At 37.2% G+C, this 25,294-nt stretch overlaps 2 protein-coding genes across 3 annotated transcripts; one reads left to right on the top strand and one right to left on the bottom strand.

The window, feature by feature from the left end:
* The first annotated feature begins 14,897 nt into the window (after positions 1 to 14,897).
* On the top strand, positions 14,898 to 15,713 carry LOC118435925. The gene has a single exon (XM_035852455.1). It carries the CDS (start codon positions 14,898 to 14,900, stop codon positions 15,711 to 15,713), a length of 816 nt encoding a protein of 271 aa, XP_035708348.1.
* LOC110850202 (polycomb group protein Pc) lies at positions 14,907 to 25,072 on the bottom strand. 2 transcript variants are annotated; one of them, XM_035852067.1, is made up of 7 exons: positions 24,809 to 25,072; positions 24,309 to 24,337; positions 23,670 to 23,759; positions 23,510 to 23,553; positions 22,412 to 22,502; positions 20,959 to 21,042; positions 14,907 to 17,279 (listed from the first exon to the last, which is right to left on the bottom strand). In XM_035852067.1, exons 3-7 carry the CDS (start codon positions 23,736 to 23,738, stop codon positions 17,211 to 17,213), a joined length of 357 nt encoding a protein of 118 aa, XP_035707960.1. In that variant the 5' UTR covers positions 23,739 to 23,759; positions 24,309 to 24,337; positions 24,809 to 25,072; the 3' UTR covers positions 14,907 to 17,210. The 2 variants fall into 2 exon arrangements, with proteins under 2 accessions (XP_035707960.1, XP_035707958.1); XM_035852065.1 differs by lacking the exon at positions 24,309 to 24,337.
* Between the last annotated feature and the right edge of the window lie 222 nt (positions 25,073 to 25,294).

Below are 25,294 nucleotides of genomic sequence, written 5' to 3'. Positions count from 1 at the left end.
TTTCTGGTCGAAGACAACAATTTTAGAGACTGTACATCTTTCTATTATATAACCAAGTATCGAAATGGATAAACATATTCCATACAGGAGAAAAAGCATTTTAATCTTGTCCAACCCGATAGACATCCTTCCCTGACGAGCTCAGCTGAGTTGCTATCTCTCTTGTTGAGAATCGCCCTTTGGAAATAATTTGTATGGTTTTTTTCCGGCGTTCCATATTCCCTCCAATAATCATGATATTCTTTTACTCCATCGAGGAACAAATATATTTGATAGTCCTGCCTCCAATTGTCCACGATCCCCGCTTCCGTCAGGTAGGCAAGATTTTGTTCAAATATTACCCCGAAAGGCGCCCTTGATGTTACCCACGGGAGATACTCAGTGTCTAAAATATCTTTGTGGTTATAGGTTATAAAATATTTTTTAAACACACCAAAGCTGGTCTCCAAAATTCGGTGCATAAACGAATGATCAACCATGCCGAAAATTTGGGGTCTGTGCTCTTTGTGACTAACATTAAACGGTATAACCTAACGATACGAATCGGCATAGTCAAATAAATTTAATTGAACCCAGTCCACTTTTTCTTTCAGATCGTTCAACACTTTGCGAAATTGCGGCGAGTATCCGACCCGCTCAGTCATCTGTGGGATAGTGGTGTCTTTGATGGTACTACAATATGTATAATTTCCATCTGCCCCGACGTCGAAAGTTGCTGAAAATGAAATAACTGGAACATCTTTCGCTTGGGTTAACTCTTTTAAATTGCTTGGTATTTGGGGAACCTTGTTAGACGAAAAGAGGGAGAAGAATTCCCCTCCAAACATACTTCCAACAAAGAAGGAGTTAAACAACCAAATCACGACGATGCAATACGTCATAAAGACGCGGAGTCTGGAAAACGTGATAGCTTCTCCGGCCTTAATCACTATGTTTGTCCCTTGTTGAAGAAACATACTTATTGTCCACATGACCGGGGAAAATACGAATTTCCTGTCGTTAAAAATTATTAAACTGGAACACCCCCCGAAAAATGTTAGCAAGGAAACGGATAAAATATCAAAAATCATTAGTAAAGAATTTGCATTTAATTCAGTCGGTAGAGCGTAAATTGTATACTCCAAGGTCTGATATTCCACACTGTGCTTGATCCAAGTATGCCTGAAGATTATGCCGGGCAACATGATGCTCATCTGTAGGCCTTCCCACCCATGAAAACTGTTTGGCGCGACGGACCCCACAACATTTTTAAATGAAGTTGCTGCGCTAAGATTAAATCGAAAGAGTACTTCGGACAAGGGGCACGTTGTGTGAGGTGTGTTCAACCCACAGTGTTTCAAACTGCAAGTAATTTCCCAAAATTTACGATAAGTTTGATAGTATTTTATTGCATGGTGGTTCATATTTTTCATAAGCTGGTTATATTGTCTTTGGACCTGTGATAATGTAGAGTCCTTCTTTAAGGGGTATAGTTTTTGGTGGAAAATGCTCTTATCATTCTGATCGTTTACTTCGTGACGTGGAAGACACGTGTGACACACGATTGATACCTGGTTCGAAGTCGTATCGCTGTATAAAAGGATTGACGTGAGACTAAGTCGCGAACTAAAGGATAAATAATTGCCAAAATGAAAATTATTTAATCGGTCTGCGTATCCGCTGTCGTGGATGACGACGAAGTCTGGATCTTCATTGAAGGCCGCCATCCCCCACATTTGATGGAAGGGATTTCCCCGCAACGAATGTAAGAGGGCGATATGGCAGTTTGAGAAGATACGAGTGAAGTTATTCTCCTTGAAGGGGAAATTCTCAATAATTTCGAACCTATCTTTGCGCGTAACGTTGGCTCGGACATATCGGTTTTGTGGTTCGCCCAAGTTTTCTATGACAAAGTTAAGGTTGAGGTCAAGTAGCGTCAAGGTGTAAATTGGGCGAGATATTAGGTCCCCATTTGTATAATGGGTGCGCTCATAAAATATTTGGACTGTGCAGAAGTTCAAGTTTTCCAAAAATGAGGACAAAGTAGCGGTTAGTGAGACTTGTGTGTTTTTCCCGATATCGTTTGCAGTGGAGGGATTGTACTTATCAGATAAAATTAAGAGTAATAGGAAACGTTCAATTTTGAACAACATTTTGGTATTCCGATACAAGTTTTACACCAATTTTAAAGTGTTTCAAAGTGTTGTAAAAGTGTTTTAGAATTGAAATACTACTATGTATTTAGTTCCAAAAGTTTAAAAGTTTCTGATATATTTTATACCAAATGCAAAAAAGATTAATTTTCGCCCGAAATAAATGATATTCCAGAGAATATTATACCCAAAATTTAGGCCGATGTAACAATTAATGTTTTCCTACTTCTGGATTAACTTGTAGGGAAATTCTAACATCCAATATGACGATAATATGCTTCAACGTTCCAAGAAACTAAATTTATGTAGGTTTATACATGTAAGAAATAGTTCGGTCACAGCGTGGCATTATAGAGCGCCCGGGAGGAACTAATTATTCGCGTAACAAATTAATAACTAATTACGTACTTCTGCAAATACCCACATAAGCCGGCACATGGACAAATATGATTGAGTTTAGCTAGAACTACAAATATAATTGAACATATAATATATAATTTTGTACATAACGGGGTTTATTTAACATGTAGAAATTCTACTAGTCTGGTGATGGTTATGATTACATAGAACAATATTTATTAACTCATTTAGTAACAGAATTACTATAATTCTTTAACACCACGATTTATCATGCTACGTATTTTTATTTAATATCATGAATTTCAAAATTTGAAATAAACTTGGTTGTAAAAACTAACACAAATACCGTAAATACCCTATTTATAGCCGGGGCTAAAATCCAAATCTGGGTGTCATAATTAGAGACCCGGCCTAAATTTGAGATATTATAAAATCGTGTACAATTCATGCTGCGTTAATTTAAGTTCTCTAATTTAACAAGTTGTGTATCAGTACGCAATTCATTTGAAATCTAAATCAAAATTATCTAGGTTTAGTAGTAATTTTGCCAGGATTACATCAATTGTTCTTAAAAATTAGGTAAGTTCTTTTTGATATTAAAACATTTAATTGAGTTCTTAAATATATTGGTATCCATGGCCTTGAAGTATGCTAGGAGAATTTATTTTTGATTATTGGCTTCATTCACTTTTTCGCACTGCGTCCAAAAATGGAGCTCTGCGCCCCCACCCGCAAAAAATCAACGAGCGACCAAGATTTGGAGGTCGTGATTTGGCTTTTAAATGGGTGGGGCATCCTTCCTATTTTCCGTCCTATATCTCAAATTTTGTGGACTGCATTGTTGATATAATTTGATCCAACCCTCATCCGTAAAAAGGATGTTTTTACCCCATCTTCCCGCAGGCCAAGAACCCACTTTTTTAGACAATTTCTCCGAATTTTAGCGATTCCTCAATATTCTTTTTGCTTAAAAGGGATTTTATCTTACTCCGATATGCCTTCTGACTTAAACTTGTTGTTTTGAGATACCTGTGAACAGTTGCCTCAGAAATGTGCTTCTTTTTCCTTTGGTACCGTTTTTGAAGTTTATGACTCTTGCGGTATTTCTGGTGGAAGTACCAATTGTCCGATAAAATTTTGACTTTATTTGACGTTTTATTGTTGGTGAGATCACTGTCGGTCTTCCTGACCTTTGTTTGCCCCCAAAATATTTTTTTCTCTTTCCATGGTCTTACCGTCGGTGGGGACACTTTTATTTTTTCACAGATTTCTATTACACCTTAGCTTTCAATGGATAACTGTTGTATTCGGATTCTTTTATATTCGCGAGAAGGCTTGACATTTGACCTCATTTTGCCAAAAAAATAACTTCAAAAAAATAACAGGTGCAAAAGTTGTAGCCGAATTATTGCCCAAAAATCGCGCGGAAGAGTCGAGGAAAGAAACTTTCGGTACACGCCGTATGTAGGTATGCCTGACTTGCAATTTTTTACCCTGCATATAAATTTTATTACGAATTATACACAGATAGGAAGACACACCGCAAACCCACATCCCTCTGAACATTTATCCTCATTTACATGTTGTTTTTCCTTACAGGCTGGCCTACGTAAAATAATTTCACCCTGTATGTTTTACAACAAATTAATAAATGCGTAATTTAGTTGCACACCTTCAATTTCCTGTTAATTGCGTTTATTAAATTTTTGAAGGCGGTTAAGCCTTCTTCAAATATATGAAATTTGTATACCATTAAAAAATAATGTCACCGCAATGATGTTCTTGCTGCCGTGAAATTTTCTCTGTGGAGCGAAGAATCTATATCATCGGAATTTTGAATATTGTAAATAAGCATATTTTACCTATATAAGAAGAAATGGGGTACTAATTTATTTAATTAATTTTAGGTGTGTTGCGCGGGGTCCATTATTTGGAACTCGATAGACGTTAATTTCATCATTAAAGCTTGGGATCCAACTGAACATCTTTACTTTAAAGAATATCGTATAAATATTTTATCAGCAAAATTAATTTTTTGTATGCTACATAATTTTCTAAGATAAAAATTGTCATTTTTTGTAGGAAATTTTTACATTACGTTGGGATGTATCCGGATTTTTTTTGATATACCGTACTTGATTTTGGCCTGTGTACTCGTGTATTGTTGTCGGACAGTACAGTTTGTATTTGTGGCCACAATTTGCGTAGTCTGGCCCAGTATTGTAGTAATTAATGCGTACATATGTACCAGTAACCAGTAATTGATTAATTAATTATTAATTACGCCGGTAATTTTAATTGTAATTAATTACCCGAATGATTAATGCAATTACTACTTGAGTACACTGTAAGTAAAGTTGAGTAAAATTTACCCTGACAAAGTTAAAATTTACTCAAGGTTGAGCAAAAATCTTTGATCGTTGGATAAATTTTGACTTTGTCAGAGTAAATTTTACTCAACTTTACTTTGTACTCAAGTAGTAATTGCATTAATCATTCGGGTAATTAATTACAATTAAAATTACCGGCGTAATAAATAATTAATTAATTAAATACTGGTTACTAGTAGTCGATTACTCAATAGTTGTCTTGGTGGCAATTTTACTCAAAATTCAGTGAGTTTTACTCAATTTTTTTAAAAGCGTCATTAATTACTTGCTCTCGTCGAGTAATAATTAGTAACTCAAATACTCATATACTCATGTACTCAAATAATTATGCAACACTAATCTGTCCCTACGTATGTAACTTATCAATATAATTGTTATGCAAAAATGTAGCGAAACCATCGCTTGATGAAGCCTTGGCTGGTTTGGAACTATATTTCCCTACTGCTCGTCCCGCCTGAAGTTCTGACTTTACTCGTGATTCTAGCAATTGCTGGCCATGGTGTCGCTGGAGCTTGGATTTTAGTCAGTTATTATATTTTCATAGGAATTCAGGCATATTTTGTTTTTGTGGTGAAACGATTTCTGCACCAGTTGAAGGGTGGAGATAATGGTGGGGTAACCCCTGCCTAAGTAATTGTTCGTTGCCTTGGCATTACGAATACTTTTATCCTTTTAATTCGCATGGAGGACAAAAGTTGTCTTGAATAATTGTGGTCATGGTGCGGGAGGAAGACAATTGTCGCTTCCGGAAGGTCATTGATTTTCACGATTTTTTCATCCATGGCGTAAATTTTTCTTTCATTTTGAGGGATTTCTCCTATGCCAACCAAATGTTAAATTTGATCATTTTCTTGCCGAAAAATGGGATATTCCCCAATACAAAACAATGCTAAATTTAGGGTTTTTCTGTATTTTCGAGCTTTATTAAACCCACGGAATTCATCCTCTCGCACAATGACCACAACATGCTTATAACGTGCCCACATTAATGCAATTTCTTGTAGTTAATTATACTCGTTAAAGGGCTAAAGACACGAGTAGATACTTTTTCCTGAATAATTACTTCATTTTCAGCACGTAAATGATATTCTATCTCGTAGTTATGACAAACATTTATTATTAGATTTTTCGGAATAATTATTAGAATAAATAAATCCTGATTTTATTAGTTATTCAAAGGAATTTCATACGGTTCGTATATGCATCAACTACTGTAGAATTATGTTTACATATTCTGTTACATATTTATGTGTGTAGATTAGTTGTTTGAAATATTGTTAAATTGTTGAAATCTATGTTCTGATGAGAATATTTATCGTATGTGTGTATGGTTAAATAGATTCGTCAATTGAGTGGAGAAAATATAACATGAAATTGTTAAATGTGCGGAAGTTCGAAGCAATGTAAACATTATTAAATTATGTTTGTATTGTGCCATGGTTCAACAGGAAACCCGTGCACCAATTGCACGAAATTAGCGAAACTTTCAATAATGTTCATAACATTTATCTCATACCTGATTATCCAACTAAACAAATAACTACGAGGGCTCCTCAATAAGTACCTAGAATCTATTTTTCCTGTATTCCCCATTTTGACCTTCAACCATCCACTGAATAGGCTACATATTGCATTGATGGTTATACTGCTGAATCCATGTTACACCCCCACTGATGTTATGCCGTCGAAATCAGTTGCGTCGCTTTCCTAAATTTTCAGAGAGTCATACCATTTTCCACTTTTTTCGCAAATTGAAGTTTATATTACGACTTTTGTGCTTATGTTCAAATGATAGGACAACGAACACAGCGATTCTTGTGATTTTTGGCTAGCTAAAATCTACACGATGTACGCGTATAATAAAAATGAAATTTCAGCCCTACATCCCATCTCCTTAGTGTAGACTCTGGGGACTTAGTGAGGAGCCCTCGTACATACATACTCCTGATTATTTGTGATCAGCATGCAATTATGTATGTATTTCCATAAACGTGGGTCGTTTACAATAAACGTTTACAATACATAATTGTACATATACCCGTGCCTAACTAGTTTACGGAAAACTGCATATGTATCTAGTTTATTAATGATCATAACTCCGAAGGCTCTTGGAAATGTTAGAGGCATAACTTCGTTTGAACTGAGCCTTATTAAAAATCCTAAAACACGTGTTTAATTATTTATCTAAGGCTACATAATTAAAGTAGTTGCGTTGAAAGCTGGGCGAGACCGCTAGCGTCATCGCATTATAAGTCTGTATGCACGTATTTAGGTCTGGCTATACTCTAGGTAAGACAGTTTGACGCCGTATTTTTGTTGTTTTCTGCGTGCGCGCATTTGAGCGCGGGCGGGCCATTTGAATTTTTTTTTCATTCAAAACGTCTAATTTTAAAATGACTGAGGAAACAATGCATTTTTTATTTGCCGTTGTACTTAAATATTAGGAGGATAATCAATGACCTAGTTTTACTTTGTATAACTGCTTAAACATATTCCATTATATGATGAAATCCCCAAGCACACAAGCTCTACAAGTTTTAAGAAACTGAAGGAAAATAGTTTTTTCAAAGTTCAAAATTATCACATATCACAATCTCGCATCTACATGAATTAAAAACCACTTCCACCCTTGCACCCGACAATATCAAGCCCATCTCAAACATTTGAATACTTTTAAACTTGACGAAATCGTTCAGTCATAGAAATTAATTATTTATACAGTAGCGCCTTATAGATAGTACCGCGCACTCGGCATGTCATAGTTTGAATAGATTTCTACCAAACCTCCACCTTGCGGGTGAACTTAGTTTAACTAATTTTATGGAGACGTGTTTGCAGTCGACTCTTAATTTTATAAGGACAGATGTGAAATCAAAGCACTGCACTTAGCTCCCTTGAGAATTAGTACGACGATATATAAATTCAGCTTGGTGTAATCAACTTACTAGGGAGACTTTCCAGATGATAGTCCTATCCAGGGTACCCACAATGTTTTTTAGAATCTACGAGGACCCTAGATGAAGTATCCATTCGTATTTTTCTGAAAATCGCATATTTGGCGCCGTGGCGTGGCGCCAAATTCGCCAAATTTGTATGTTTTTATTTTTAGAACCGCTATAACTTTTGAAATCCTGGGCGGATTTTCAAAAAAATTTCCAAAAATCATGAAAAAGAGTTAAACTTTCGTATGCCATGACATTTTTCAAAATATTGATTGTTTCAAATTTTTTCAAAATTTTTCGATTTTCTTGGAGACTGGGATTTGTCGAAATTTGTTTACAAATATCTCAAAAATAAAAATATTTCATTTTTTATACATTTCTTAAAATTTTGACCTTTGTGATCATTTTAAGCCCAAAATTTTGAAAATCCCACGGAAATTGCAAAAGTTATGGAGGTTTTAAATTTGTCGAAAACATAGATTTTTAAGTTTGGCGCCACGCCACGGCGCCAAATATGCGATTTCCAGAAAAATACGAATGGATACTTCATCTAGGGTCCTCGTAGATTCTAAAAAACATAGTGGGTACCCTGGACAGGACTATCATCTGGAAAGTCTCCCTAGTTAGATCGATAGGGATCTCATGCACGTATCCATCCAACGTCTGCTATGCACGTTCCTAGGCACTATACTTTTTTGATAAAATTGTTTTTTTTTTCAAGATTGGAATCTCTAAATAACTAAGCAACTATGTTTGTGCACAAAGTGGATAACAATTTGCTATATTCCATGGTTAAGACCAAAAACAATGACACGACCCAAATTCTAGTCCATAATTCCTTTTTAAAAAATCCAAATATTTAAACCGAAAATGCCTACATTTACCATATTATTTATTCTAACCGCTGGATTAATTCCTATCACATCTTGTGCCGGAAGCACTGCTTCATATTTGGTTCGTTCAAACTACGGCACATTTTCTCAACCTTCTCTTAATGCAATACTTTCGTCCTTCATCCCCTGCACTACGCACGTTATGCACAACAACGTAGATTCGGTCTCCCTTGAGTTATCTTACGCAACTGGTCCCGTGCTCCTTTCCATCCTCCCACCCAGTTTTACACTACCCACAGAATACCAAACCCATAAGAACCGAACCGTATCTCATGTCTATTCACGTTATTACACCCGGCATAGGAAATTCTGTTATTTTTATATATTCTACTCTAACCCACCTTGGGATGCTGTCTCATTAGGGCTTCTCATGAGACTCCACATTCTTCAGGTTCACGAGGAAATTAAACGAAGACAGCGGGAATTAGAAAAGTGGGATACTAACCAAGTTAGTTATCTTTACGCAATCTTCGTCACGACTGAACAGCAAAACTATTTTCAAAAGGTTCAAAAACCTGATCGATTTTGGCATTTAGCTCACCTCAAGTCAAATGTCCTACTTTTGGCCGTCATCCCAAATTTCGGGTTGCTCTTCTTATCCGACAAATCTGAGCGAGACATCTTCTGTGTGGCAGCACCACAGGTGTCATACCCTTTTCAGAAAGTATTAATTTGCCACTCCCGACCGCTCCAAGCGTTTACTCGCTATTTTGGGTCAACTCACCTACAGCAGAATCAGTTTCGACTACCCCGTGATTTTCCCAGCCTGCAAGGAAACAAGCTAGGTTCAAGAGATGTAAGGCAGCTATCAAACGCTGCGTTGTTCATACTTGTTGAAATATTAGCTCCTTCTTCCAACATTTCCATAATTCCGTACTGTTGGAGTCCACATGAAGTAAAATGCAGCCTTCCTATCATTAACCAAGGCGAAACATCAGGCGATTGGGATATTTTCCATTGGAGTTCAACCTATATCATCGTCGCAGAAAAGGATCTGCACTTTCTCACTTGCCACTCCAATAACCGGCAAAGTTTCGACCTGTACATTAAACCCCTTGATCTGTACACTTGGATTTGTCTGGCAGGGGCCATCTTTCTATTTGTAGGCGCAGCAAGAAGCTTCGTGTCCCTGGTTACTTTGAGCTCGGAAAAAAGACACCCGGGGTTGAAATCCTTATATTTTTGGGCACTTGCAACATTGCTCGAACAGGTCAAACCATTTAACGGGAAGCCCACAAATTTTTCCGGGTTCCGATTGCTTCTAGGGGTTTGGGTGCTAGCCATATCCGTCATTATTAGTGGGTATAAAAGCTTTGTTATCATGAGCCTAAACGTTCCAGACGAGCTCATCTATCCAGATTCATACGAGGTAAGCTAAGTTATAGTTACTGTTTAATAAATATATTAACTTCAATTGACGCAAATAATCATTTCTAGGAAATTTCTTGTAAACTGCCAAATTTCACGAACGCCGAGGTAGATCCAAGATTTCAACAGGTACTCGACCTAATAGCTGTCTTACCATTTCTTGAAAATGGAACGGAAGTACGGAAAAATTTGATAACGAAATCGTCCTGCTATTCTATTTTATCAGCCCCGACACAAACCCCACAACTTGATTACCTTTCCTCCCTAAGTTACTCATTTTTCAGGAATATGCAAATTCTTGTTCGTTCAGCTTATGAAAAGGGATTTAAAAGCTACAAGGACAAAATAATCAAGGATATCATAGACCCAAGACATCGCTCTTTCCCACTAAAGTTCATCCCCCTACTAGACCTCAAGAAACCGGAACTTTCAATCGCACAAATCTGGCCCGCAATTCATGAAGAATTACTACTATGCCAACAATCAGTCTATGTCGGGTCAAAGGAGGATACGGAAGCGTTAAAGTACAAGCTTGAGAGGAAGCATCCTTCCATACCCATATTCCACGTAAGCCGGGAAAAATTTCACGTGGCCTCTATCGGTTGGAGGTTTGGAACCGTATCGCACCACAGGATTGTGAAGAACTTTAAGAGGTTGCTTGAATCTGGGATTTACTATTTGTTACACCGTCATGAAAATTTCAACCATGCAAGCAAAGAAATTAATGGTAGTGAGGGACAAGCCATGATGGGGGATCCAGTGGAAAGGACCGGGGCGAGAAGAGTAAACTTGAAGGGAAGGTTTCGGACGACCTTTTTCCTCTGGGTGGGTGGAACGATACTGGCCGGCATTTGTCATGCTATTGAGCTAGTCTGGAGGATTTCGAAAAATGTATAAATTATGCACTAATTTCGTACACTGAAAACATATGTATAAATTAAAATAAATGGTAGGTAGTCAGAGCTCATCATTTATTAAATTTAGAGTGAAATAAATCTCACAATTTCGAATGTATTAGTAGTTGAATAATTTGTACTTGATGACTGGTTATAAACAAGACAGTGTCATTAAATGGTAAGTAATTGCTCGACTTGTAAAGAAGTCGAAAAGATCGTTGTGTGCTACTGAGTGATGGGCTAATTATTTCCCATTGTTTCTTTTGATTTGACATCGACTACTTCGAAACATTGGAAGACGGATCGGCGAAAGCGGAATCTAATACATTGTAGTTGAGACACTGATAGGTGTCTCATTGGCATCTTATGTTCCTATTGAGAAAGGATGTCACGCCTCCCACAGGCTTATAGAAAAAGTGATGACATGGTGAAACTACCGGCTTTCACCTGAACTTAAAATTATCGATGGGAAGGTAATGAAAAAGTAAAGTGAAGTTAATAGTACAGAGAAAGAAGGAAGCATAAGTTAACATTAGGCATTAGGATTCATTAATGTCAAAATGTGAAAAAACTTATCTTAACCATATAATGAGGCGTATGATTGAGTTGAATTGTGATGTTTAAACAAGCTATTGCATTGAAATGCGATAGCTCTTGTTAATAGGATGCATGATGCATCAAAAGTAGGTTTTTGTATTTTTTTATTATTATTACTTAATATTTTTTGATAAATAAACTATATAATTCATTAATTTTTTTCAGGACACTTTCTCACAACTTGCGTGAAGCAGCTCACGTCTGATCCAGATTCTCTACTCACCGTCCAGCCATTGACTACAACCGTAGTCGCTGATGTAATTCGAGCTGCTAGACAATCTGCTCTGCAGGCGTCTCCCCCACCTAAACGCCAAAGACAAGAAGCAAGCGACAAATAATAAATTAACGTTCAAGGGAAAGTAGTCATTTTAGTGAATTTAGTCATTTTTAGAGTTAATATTCGATGACGTAGCCCCAAAAAGGCCCTGTCTTGAATGCATGAAATATAAGTAAATGAACGTTCGAAAGTAGTAATTTGGTAGTAATTTTAGTCATTTTTAGAATTGATGATGTTCAATGATTGAAAATAAAAACAACAGTTTCCTGGAAATCATCAAATAAAATTACTAATCCAACCTATTTTCTCTGCATTTATTTGTAATAAAATTATTATCATTCATTATTTGCAAAATGGAGTTCATACAACTTTTAACTTTTAACACTTGAAACTCAGCCAAAGCACATTTCTGATTCGCGTTTTGCATGTGTTTATCGTAGGTACTCCACGTTTTTCTTATTCCCGCTAGAAGTGGAAAAGTGTAGGATATAATAGAACAATAAGTGCATATGCATATTTTGTTTAGAAGCTATGGAGGATATTGGGATAGGTTGTGCACAGTACATCTTAATAAATATTGATATATTTACGTTTCTGGGAATTCCAGTGTCAGGATCAAGAGTTAGGCTGGCGTGATGCCATTTAGAATTCGGTTATGTACATAAGACAATTAGGTCACACTTTATATGCATTTTTTTAAAGCATCATACCCAAAGTTGTGTTGCTTGCATCCGATAAGGATGACGTTGTGGGTTGCTCAATTTGTATCTCATCTGCCACATGTGTGGTTGGTTCAACTATTGGAAAATTTGTCGTGTGCACTGCCACTTTGCCTGTGACGAAGACTTTATTTATGAATGAAAAGACAGGATTACGCTATAAATTGTGTAAATTACCAGCAGCATTTGTATTTATTGCTGTATCAGTGGTGGTCTCTTTAATGTTTTCAGGTTGAGCTGCATTGGATTTGTAGCCTCTGAGGTTTCCTGCGAATGATAATTGGTCGTTGTGATTTGGGTTGTTGTAAGCGTTGTGAAAGTAGGTAATTCCGATGTATATACTTGATTTTCAGTTCTAGTGGAAGTTGTAATCCTCTCTGAGAATATTAAAGTGTCAAATAATGGAATAAATAGCCAAAATATTTCAACTGCAGACTTGTGAAGGCAGTATGCATTATCTCTTCTTTAACAGTTGTATTTGATTTGATTTGATTTATTCACATCAAGCTTGATTTACAAAAAATCTTGTTACGCTTGACGGTTAACATAAAATTTTGTACATAAATTTTGTTACATGTATAAGAATTTAAATGATAATACATATTTTGTAATTGTAGTTTAGTTGTATGTTGTCCACGTTTAGAGTATGTCTGAAATAGGGGTGGGGTACTTGGCTGAGTTGTTGCTAAAATTCGTTCAGAAATTTCTGTATACATATCTATGCAATAAGAAATTCACCAAAGTGCAATAATGAATGTACATACCAAACTTATTGACCGTTGGCACGCTTTCTGATTTCGGAACGTTGCCAAAATTGCAAACCGGAATCTCATCACGGTTTAAACATGTTCCAGTACTTGAACTGGTCACTCCATACACACAGCCAACGTTAATACATTGCAGACAAGTTTTATCTCCATCACAGATTGCATAAGAATTCACGGTTCGTAGAACAACACAAATTAGTAAAATCACCTTCATCTTCCTAATATGTATATATCGAGTTACAACTGGCAAATAATCAATTTAGTGGAAGTATAAGATTAAGTATGTCTAAATATTCTTCTTTCAAATAAAACTGGGCGTAATGGAAGGTCAACTGGAGATGGGCCAACTTTTGCAAGACATGTACATATAATTAAGCAATTAAATTGTGAAATCAAACACCCTCTTTTCTTGCCAACATTGCATTATGCAAATAATTATACATAAATGTGCAGTTTTCATTTTTTAGCATAATAAATATGCTCCTCCACTTTGTGCTCAAATGATGGGTATGCACGAGGGTCAAGGTTCATTGCGCTGGGGTCAAACTCCATGGGGGGTTGACCCAACGCCTTTTTTGCATGAAATTTTTGCATAAAATTTTGGATGCCAATTTTTTTGCATGCAATTTTTTGCATGCATATCTATAATTAGAAGAAACGCATGCAAATTTTATAAATAGAATTGAGCGAGAATTGTACCTTTATACTGAATTAACATAATCCCATTATGCGAATAAATAAATTTACTTATTCTGAACTACTTTATGCGATTATTTGACAATGGTAAATAGTTCTCGAAGATCTCATGATCGATTATGTCCCAAAATGTTTAATATTCTCGAAACTCGCGTATCTAAAAAAATTTGTGTGAGCATCTTATCGCTAAAACTTGTCCCTGGGGTGGTTTATTTTATTATGTAAGTATATTTTTTATATTTTTTTAAGCTTATCATTGACTGACAAGCTCACCTCTTTGCACCAGTCACTAACAAGATTTGCTGCTCTCTGCACATGACTCCCCACTGTACCAAGGTCAATGCCCCGCCCCACAGTTGTGAGATCGTCGGCATAGCCCTGTGAGTACAATTGAGGGAAACGAAGATGCAGTTTTTCCAGGATTTCACTAACGACAAGATCCCAGAGAAGTGGTGAAAGGACGCCCCCTTGAGGGCACCCCCTCTCCACCACCCTCCCAATCTCATGAGTAGCGTCAGTTACCCAAGTGGTTCGTGTCCGAAGCATGTGCTCAATAAATCGAATACATACCTCATTGACGCCAAACCTCCTAAGGCTACGGATAATAGAATCCAATCTAACCTCATTAAAAGCGCCCTTCACATCCAGCATCACTGCAATGCAGTACTCCCCAGAGTCAAGGGCCCCCTCAACAAGGCTAACAATCTGATGAAGGGCAGCCTCTGTATAGACGCCCTTCATATAAGCGTACTGACTGTGTCTCTGCAGTCTGTCTACAAGAGCAGGCGTGCGGACCCAGCCATCTATGGAGGGTGGATGATGAGGAATCATTATCCGACCATCGGTTTATTAAAGCCGATATGGGTCCACCGAAACCAATGTATTATCGGAACAAAAAGAAAACGAATTGGGAGCTCTACGCAAAGCTCGTGAAACCGAAATTGAGCACTATGGACGGCATGGAGATTTCCTCTACGGAGGAAATAGACATGCATGTTGATAGGATAGTTCGGGTTCTGAAGGAGGGATTTGATGAGGCATGCCCTCTCAAACTAGTGAAACCAAGGAAACGCGTAATTCCTTGGTGGTCTCGGGAACTGGACCTTCTGCGGAAATCAACGCGTACACACTGGAAGGTGTATATTGCTGACAAGAGTAAGGACTCTTGGGAGGCTTATTGCGTCGTCAGGAACAGATACATATATGCACTCCGGACGGCAAAGCGGGACTCCTGGAGGACTTATTGTGGGGAAATTGAATCCACTCATGAAACATCTCGGCTGCATCGTGTTCTGAAGAATGACCAAGTCAATCGACTTGGGCGTATTCAGGATACGAATGGTGGTTATACGGTGGATGTGAAACAATCACTTCAAGTGCTGATAGAGAAACATTACCCACCAGACCCGAAAGGGGCTGAAAGGGGAATGTCTCTAACAGTGGAAACCACTGCGAGGATCGACTCTTATGTCAACCCGGAGTTGGTGGAAAAGGCCATTAAGTCATTTGGTCCTTATAAGGCGGCGGGAGTGGATGACGTGTTTCCTAAAATGCTCCAAGTGGTCAGCTTTGGTGTGAGTGGACCTCCAACTACGGTGATGAGGGCCTGCTTACAACATGGCTACACTCCGAGGCCATGGAGGGAGACCAAAGTCATCTTTATTCCAAAGCCATGAAAGGATAGTTACGAAAGGGCAAATAGCTGGAGGCCCATCTCGCTAACCTCTTTCTTCCTTAAAACCATGGAACGGCTGATTGATTGGCACATCAGGACGCCTGAGCTTACAGGGGGACTGATGGGCAACAATCAGTACGCTTATATGAAAGGCAGGTCAACGGAATCTGCAATGCATCAAATTGTGGCTAGGGCTGAAGGCACCCTGAGGACACGTGAGTCTGATAATTTGAGAATAATTTATCAGATCATGTGTACACAGCAGAAAATAACGCGATGCAACTCAACCCAGAACAATTAATCACCATTGCATGCAAAATTGTGTGTAAGCGATTTAATTATGCATGTATCTCTGCAAATCCTAAAAGTTCAGCATTTATGTGAACTTTTTGCTTATTTGCGTATCTACTCGAATAAAAATTAACTCGGATTAAATTTATTATTCAAGTTGTTGCGGCGAGGCATAAGTTAAATTATGGTTAATTTATGCGTATTAAGTTCATGTAATTTTATATGATTGTTTAGTTAAGATTTTAGTACGTATGAATGTTAGTGTGCAATTGCCCCATAACGAGGTGGTAGATGCCATGGTGACGTGAGTTTGAGTGGGAGAAGGGAAGCGTCATTTGTCAGCGAGCGAGTGAATGAGAAAGTGAACGTTGAGTTAAGTTAGTCTCTTGTAGTAAGTCGAGCGAGTAAGAAGCTCCATTTTTTGTAGCATAGAAGTATTCGAAGAAATACTAAAATTTAATTAACGAGAAGGTTCTAATTAAAAGTTTTTAGTTATTTAATTACATATACTCTACATTAAGCAAACTCAAGCACTAAAGCAGCATAAAACCAGCATTTAACCAGTATTTAACCAGTTTTTAGACCAGTCCAAGTCCAGTTTAAGTCCAAGTCCAGTATAAAGTCCAATAAGTAAAATAAGTCCAAGTCAAGTCTACGCATAAGTTCATTACGGCACGAGGTCAGATCACCAGAAAATTAGTTATCACGAGAAGATAATTCTGAAGTTGATAAGCCCCGGCCGTAACACAAGTCTAGTAGGAAAAATAAGTTTACTTCAACTTTATTTGACACAAAAGTTGTGTGCCTAACTGTTTGGGAAGGTCCATATATTACGTCATCATTTTAGTGAGTGGGTGGTTTAGGTCTTCGTATCTTTCCCATGCTAAAATTCCCGATCCCTTAATGTTTACGTTGGGTGAGTGCGTGCTAAAATCTAGAATTTTCAATGACGTAATATATGGATAAGCCCTTTTCAAACTTTTGGTTACTACGTGTCCCATATTAATGGGAAATAAATAACATCCGTTTCCTCCTATTGCAGAAAAACACCAGAGTATTTATTTTAATGACATTTAATTCGATTAATTCTTATAAAAACAAGCGGTGCTTATGTATGTATGGCGACTAGTTTAATAAAGTTTGAAGCGATTAATTTTTCAACCGTGTAAAGCGAATGTCAAAAAGAAGAGTTGTATTGTTGGATAGTCTACATAATTCTGGGAAGTATACCAGGGTGCATAAACATTTTGTTGTCCGTACCGCACCGCACCGCACCCTGGAAGTATACATATTATGATCTATGAAATAATATGATTGATACATAATTTTTTGACAATATTGTTACCGGCTGCTGTAGGTACTATGCAATTCTACCGCTTCGGTAATAATTTATTACCGACGGGTAATATATACACAGAGGCTAAATCCCCGCTCAGCCCCCATTGTCTCCGCTCGGCTAACAAAATCGGAGGCAATTTGTTACCCACAGAAGACAATTTGTTACTATAATGTTACCACGCGGTAGAATTGCATAGTACCTACAGCCGGTAACAATATTTCAAAAAATTATTGAGAGTGTACTGTATTTAATTTAATTTATTTAGCACCTTGTCTAGAAATAAAAGTAATTTGATTGCTATGACTTTCCTGGAACACTTTTCAAATGCACAGTGAGATAAAACTAAGAACCTGTAAAATTTGAACTCACACTTCTTGACCGGACGGCCAATTTTCGAAATAGTTCCAGAAATTATGATCCCAGCGACAACCTGGCAGGACTGTGTTGAGGCGTTGCCTGTCCACATATGAACGGACGGACAGACAAAACAGTAACTTAAAGTCCCTCGCGCTACTTAATAATGCAAAACTAGTGGAATAGGCATTCTTACCCTACATAATTTCTCCTCATTATTAGATCGACACCTACGGTTCAAAAATGCTAAGCTTTGCCTGGTTTCTGAAAATTTTTAGCCAATTTTGTTGCCTAGAACTGGTTAAATTTGACCTTACTTTTCCACCTAGTTTCGAAGAATCATCTTTCCCAATCCCTGTTTTAAGAACATACGTCAATAGCGGGACAAATATCTCGCAAATTTTGACCCGTGTACCGACAAAAAGTAAAATTTGCAATGCATGTTCCGCCCAAATTTCTATCTTACCCATAAATTTTTCCAAATTCGCTGATTTTCTTGATACCCTAAAAACTTCAACCTTCACAAAACAGCCTAAATTTCGTATTTTTATCGATTTCCATCTCACCCTAGGAACTTCTCATGTCCTCCCCCAAATCGTTGCGACGTCACCAATTGAGCCCAATATTTTAGCCCAATTTCGAAACAATATTTTACAAAGTGTCCACATTTTAAGGGGAAACACATTCTCGGAGTTATGTCGACATGGCTGCAAAACAATTTCATCATTGCAGGATTTCTTAGTGAATCCAGGTCGGTTTAACTTAGATTATGAGGACATTACGCTACCCTACTTTAATAAATTGATTGGCAAATTAAACACCTCGGATTTACCACTCGTGGAAAGTGTCTGTAGCGATATGACATCTTCATTCCTTCACCATTTCAAAATATTTGCAGCATACGAACACAGGACATGTTTAGTATTTTATTTCCCGATTAGAACAAATGTAACATTTGTAAAAATTGACTCTTCAAACAAAAGGTTGGGTTTCTTGAATTATGTCAAATTTCACGAAATTTCAGGACAAAAATTACTCAACATTGTTACTCACGGGCAAAAACACGATGGCCTGTTTTACTCCAGTTTTGTCAATAAATCTGAGCTCGTGTCCGATATCAAGCTTACGAAACCATTCGATATCTACGTTTGGATTTCATTTCTCTCGGGCGGTGTCCTATTATCGGTTTTATTGTGCAAATTACTCGAGAAGCCGTGGTCCCAACTGGGATCAACGTTAATTTGGATATTCGCCATCGCTGTTGGGCAAACGGATGAAATTCGCGGATCCCAATTAAGAAAAAGGGTTAAATTGGGCTCATTTATTATTTATTATCGCGACATGGTCAGGAATGATGATTGCATTAATGCATTCTTATTCCAACTTAATCTACTCTTTTCTAATTTCCGATGTGAAAGTGAGTTTACCAAATAATTTGAGAGAGCTTGTCAATTTTGCCGGGATTGGATTATACACATTTCGTATGCCCAATGATAACCTATTTAGCATTTCAGTAGATGATTTATTAGACAAAGTCCCAAACTTAAGGGGGCAAGTTGAGACCATTCATACCATAATTTGGAAAGGAATATTTGATAGAACAATTCTTGCCATTGCCTTTAAAGGATTTGTTGGTAGCAAAAAGATATCTGGAAAATTTGTAACTTTTCAGAATTCCGACAATTTGAGAATATTTGCGACATTGATGAAGGCAACGGGAAGATTTGTCGAAGTGCGGAATACTGATTGGCATCTCGTAGATTTTAGAAGCGGTTGGGTTTCATCAAGAGATCGAGTTGGCCACGTTTTTGGGAATTTTTTAGCAAGTCTTCATGAATTTGGGATTTATTCTTATTGGATTAATCGATATCAAAAGTTTTCGGATTCCACTAGTGTACACAATCTTCGGGAAGATATCCTGCTAAAATATAATGCTAGCCTGAAAAGAATGAGAGTTCGGAAAGATGTTCCGTTCTCATGGGCGCAAGTTGAGATGCATTTTGCCCTCTTTGCGATTGGATTAGGAGCTGCGTGCATTGCACAATTGAGTGAACATGTATGGAAATTAATGACTGACGCAATTAGTGAAAACGTTATACATAGATCAATTAACACTTAGGAGGACAACCCTTCACCGACAGACTCACCGATCTTGATGTCCTTTGGATATGTTGTAGTACCAGGTGTGGAAGGATTTCATTCCATGGCCCCATTTGCGCCCACCACACCCCTTTGAAGGAGCGCCCAATGCTAAACTAGCCGCACTGAAACCTCCGCCAAAAATCCAATTTTGCTCGGATTTTCAAAAAAATTACATATTCTTGATCCCAGATAGTTGCTTTATTATATGCAATATCAAACTCATTTTTTTAATTTTTCAATTATTCTCGAAGATTTTCTCAGCGAGGAAGAATCTTGGAAAAATCCAAATTTCAAAAAAGTTGAGTTTGATATTGGATATAATAAAGCAACTATCTGGGATCAAGAATATGTAATTTTTTTGAAAATCCGAGCAAAATTGGATTTTGGTGAATTTTTGAATGAACCAAAACAGGGTATTTTTCTTTTTTTGCACTTTTGAGTGGGTGTGGCGGGCGCAAATGGGGCCATGGAATGAAATCCTTCCACACTTGTGCTAGACTCGCCTAGTACTGCAACATATCCAAAGGGCATCAAGATTGGTGAGTCTGTCGGTGAAGGGTTGTCCTCCTTAGAATTTAAGAATTTAGGACCACCTTAAAAAAGTGGAGGATCTACCTAATTTAATGCTACGATAATTTTAAAAATTATTTTTTATACCAAATGTTGGCTATTCAAAACGCTGCGCGCTGTATATTTTTGAATTTTTACATCATTTCTAAAACCAATTGTTAGAATTAAATGGATTGGAATTTTAGAAAGTACATTTTCAGTTACAAATTTGAATCGCATAGTTGTGAAAAATTGCAAAACTGCGAAAAAAATTCTTAAATTGCTCAAGGTTTTGCAAGCATCATAACTAATCCTATGCTAAGGACATCCTAAGGCATTTTATGCATACTCTATTTTATGCGATTTGTAATTTAATTTTCTACTTCCCACCTGGTTGTATTAAAAATGCAAATGATTTTTTGCTATTTTTAAATCGAAGATACTGGTCCTATGAAAAGGCCCGGTAATTAAACGCGTACCAGGCCCGTGAATTTGGCGTTACGGCTCTGATGGTTAGTATTTATTATTCGAGCATGTTGGCATCGAAAATTTGCAAAATTTGTATAAGTACCTCCTTGACACGTCGCTTCACTATGCGCTCTGCAAGGTAAACTAGATCTCCCGCATTAGGCAATTCCATCCTGTCGTCGTCAGACTAGAAAAAAAAATGTTTTTTTTAATAAAAAAAATGTTTTTTTTAATAAAAAAAACAATTCAATGATTTCTATTAATTTTAGAGTTCGAAATTTTAACTTTACTTTTCATCATAAATTTCTTGTAGTAACTGCCATGCCACTGATGCGTGATACATTTATTATATACCAGTTGTATTATTATTTATAACCAGGAAACCTTTCAGTTCAAAAAAGTTGAGTTTGCTATTGAGTACTAGAAGAACTATCTGGGAAATGGAAATTTTTTCAAAATCTGAACAAAACTCTATTTTTGATTATGATTTTAGTGCGTTCATTCTAGTGTTGCCTATGAGTTGTAAATGAGTTGCAGATGAGTAAATTCACTATCACTATTGATCAACCTGTCTAATATTGAAATTTGAAGCCTTTTTGAACTCGTAGATAAATTTGAGATTAAATGGCATGAATTTAAAATTAATATAAAAATTGTACATTTTTAGTTAGAAGTGGAACTTTAAATGAGTTGTAAATGAGTTTAAGATGAGTTTTAAATTAGTTTAGGACAAGCTGGCCTAAACATTGTCAATTTACGATTTTTATATTAATTTGAAATTCATAAAATTTCATCCAAAATTATCTGGGAGTTCAAAAAGGCTTCAAATTTCAATATTGTGTCGCCGTACACGAAATATGTGTCACATTACTGTGTAATGATGACGACGAGAAAGATTATCATCCAATATAGTCTCGTGTCCAATAAGTTTAATTTAGATCCGGGCTCTTACCCGAATAAAGAGAGATGCATTACAGCGGACACAGAGAGTGAATAGGAGAGAGCGGAGAGAGAGACAGCAAGAAGGAGCAGGAGGAGAGATAAGCAGCAGTAGGTTAGCATAGGTTAGGTTAGTGTGTAAGAATTAGTAATGTAGTCTAGTTATTAAACTAGTGTTTAAGGCCAGCTGTGTGTTGGATTCGTGGATAATAAGTGAATAAATGGAATACAACCCAGCTAACTCTTTATGTAATTAATCCGCTGGGACCCTTAAGGTCCGCAGCGGCAACAATTGCACAGGTTGTGATAGTGAACTTACTCATCTACAACTCATTTACAACTCATCCGCAACACTACTTAAGTCTCACAGTTTTTGCACCTTTGAGGGGGTGTGGCGGGCACAAATGGAGTAAAACCCTTCTTCACTTTTCGCAGACTCATATAGACCTCCAACATATGCAACATAGGCATAAAGATGTTGGAAGTCACAACTTCTGACTTCCTTACTAGCAATTTTACCCAACAGTGTGGTAAGTATTCATTGATTTCATTAATCCACTCCCGCCATTTGTTTCAGTACAATGTGTCGACAAAAATTTAAATGACATGAAACTTACGGCATCTGTTCCGTCCGTCATCTCACTCTCTTCAAACAATTCAATCAGTCTTAAATCCAAAACGTTCTCTTTTGGCTCCCACGTATTGTAACTGCGTATTTACATTTACATTATTAATCAGGGTTGGAAAATTAATATAAATATGTAGGAAATTAAATTAGCGAACAACAAAATAACCGTATGGGAATAGTTTGAAAGATTTTGAAATTTCTAAAGATATCTTGTTGAGAAAAATATAATGATACCCAACCTGATAAAAACAATGAAGGAATTATCCCTGTTTCGGGTGCAGGTAACCACCTGCAAGAAAGTGGTTTCTTGCAGTTATTTTGACCTGCAAGAAATGCAAGGGGCAAGAAACTCTTTCCCGCCAGTATAATTCATATGGCGTGTCGGTAGATGGCGTGCGTTTCTAGCACTTTTTCCGTCTTTTTTCACCTTGCATTTCTTGCAGTTTCTTTTGTTGCAGTGCAAGAAATGAAGCAAACCCGCAAGAAACGAAACACAGGCTGTAGGAGGTTTAGACGTCTCACTTAAATACAGTATATTGGGCGGTAAATGATGTAACGCAAGAGGGGGGGTCTAAGGCCCCATGATACCAGGGTATGCCACCCCGAGTTCTTGGGGTATTGTGGGTTTTGGTGGGTTTTGGGTTAGCAAATATGAACACTACCCACGGGTAGTCGGGGTTTTCAATTTAATAAATTGCTTTATGAGTGCAAGCAATAAATTATTCGCAATTTTAAAAGTTAATTAGTTATTACAATTTAATTAGTTAGCTGTTTTTTTTTGCGAAATTACTGAACGTCAGATTGTTTTCGCAACTTCGAAATCCTGAATACATGGGACACTGGCTCAGTTTGTCCCCAAAACAGGGACTACCCCGAGTACCCGCAAAACCCAGATAAACCCACTGGGCATGGGTTTTTAATGGCGGCTAAACCTTGGGGTTTTCCTTACCCTGGTACCTATAGTGCACATTTTAAAGTGGGGGATGGGGGAATTAAAAAATCGCGATTTTTGCATAGCATTATTTACGTACAACCCCCATCTTCGTTACGTGATTTACTCGAGTTTTTGAAACTAAACAATTCTTACGCAGAGCTAAATCCTCTCCATTTTATGAAATACTCGACCATCCCCTGCAAAAGTAAAAGATTCATATCTCACTAATTAGTAACTTTTCAATACGCTGCAGGACCCATGGTTAGTATGTATTATTCAAGCATGTTGGCATAGAAAGTTTGTGTAAGTATACCCTCCTGACACGTTGCTTCACTATGCGGTCTGCAACGTAAACCTGATCTTCCTCATTGTGAAATTCCATCCAGTCGTCGTCAAACCCTGACTAGAAAAAAATGTTTTTTTTTAAATTTGGTAGAAAATTTATACCTTTCTAAAAATCTCAAGTTTTACTCACAATGCGATGGTGTGAAGGGCAACTCTCCGATTTGGCTGAAATTTTAAAATTGAGTGGTCCAAGTCAATACAGCCAACGTTTCTTCCGGCAGTTTGTGCGATGGTTGGGATGTGTCAAAATATTTGAGGTCAAAGTCGAAAAACGGACGATTTTAACCAAGCGGAGGAATCAAACTTCACCTCCATTTCCTCCAAAAAACGGGCGAGATTTCGCTTTGAAAAAAATGGAGGTGAAGTTTGCTACCTCCGCTTGGTTAAAATCGTCCGTTTTTCGACTTTGACCTCAAATATTTTGACAAATCCCAACCATCGCACAATCTGCCTCAACAAACGTTGGCTGTATTGACTTGGACCACTCAATTTTAAAATTTCAGCCAAATCGGAGAGTTGCACTTCACACCATCGCATTGTCAGTTTGCAAAAAAATCAAGGCTCCACACAAATACAGCACGAAAATTGCTACAAGTAGTGTACATACGCGATCCGGATAAAGTCGGGTTTTCAGTCCTGTAATTTTAAATCGCTGTACAGTTTGACCCCCGATTTTTGAAAACCGAAACTAACTATTCAATTAAAATCACTAAACAAAAGTTTGCTGTCTAATTATGAGTGATCATATGTAAAATTAGGTAATTGAATGGAAACTGGGTTGCGTGACGAGTTAGTTAATTGCTTTACTCTATGGAAAGTGTTTAACCAAAGATTTTTACATTACAAGTTGCGTTCCAAATTACATAAAAATTTTATGATAAAATTTTCCTGGGTATCATACGTATATTTTTAAGCAGGTTTCCTCACTAGATGATAATCTTACTCTGGTCAAATCCATATTTACTAAAATAATTTAGCCCAAAAATTATATTGTGTGAGTATCAAAAATTAACCAAAATCGTATTTGACACTAAATCTTTTAAGACAAGACAACCGTACAAAAGTAATTTTACGTTATTACCCAAATGCAAAAAGATACTAACTCACCATGAGATTTTTTATAGAATTGAGCTCTGTCAAGGACACGAATTTCGTACAATTTTCACTTTCACTTAACCACTTTTCAACTCGAATTTTTCGTCACGAAAGTATTTTTCATCAGTGAAAAAGAGTGGGATTACTCTGACGTGGCAGACACAATTGAGCGATTTTTCTCCTCTTTAATATGCCAAGGTTTCAATGGCCTTCCGTCCCTTAAGTTAAACTACACACTGAACCAACGTAAGGAAGGAAAATATTGGGCTCAAGGTTGAAAAATGTAAAAGGGTCTGGTTTTGTGGCAGAAAGTGAGGATGCAACACGCCTGAGCTTCATTAGGGGTCGTCCATAAATTACGTAACGCAAAAATCGTGATTTTTTAGACCCCCATTTAACATGGGTTACATAGGTACGATATCATTCGAGCGTAGAATCCCCCTCCTCCCTCTTACGTTACGTAATTCATGGACGGTCCCTTGTGTGCACATCATCTCT

This window comes from Folsomia candida, unplaced genomic scaffold (assembly GCF_002217175.1).
Source record: "Folsomia candida strain VU population unplaced genomic scaffold, ASM221717v1 Fcan01_Sc005, whole genome shotgun sequence".
Classification (NCBI taxonomy): domain Eukaryota; kingdom Metazoa; phylum Arthropoda; class Collembola; order Entomobryomorpha; family Isotomidae; genus Folsomia; species Folsomia candida.
Note: the sequence above shows the minus strand (reverse complement) of the source record. Positions and strands in the feature narration are given on the sequence as shown.

Excerpts from the sequence above, each read along its gene's own strand:
- LOC110850202 (XM_035852065.1), bottom strand. Across the intron at positions 21,043-22,411 it reads TGACGGACGGAACAGATGCC|TCTGACGACGACAGGATGGA; the intron begins GTAAGTTTCATG and ends TTTTTTTTCTAG. Across the intron at positions 17,280-20,958 it reads TGAAGCGACGTGTCAAGGAG|GGTGCGGTGCGGTGCGGTAC; the intron begins GTACTTATACAA and ends GTATACTTCCAG.
- LOC118435925 (XM_035852455.1), top strand. The coding sequence starts at position 14,898 with ATGGGTCCACCGAAACCAATGTATTATCGGAACAAAAAGAAAACGAAT.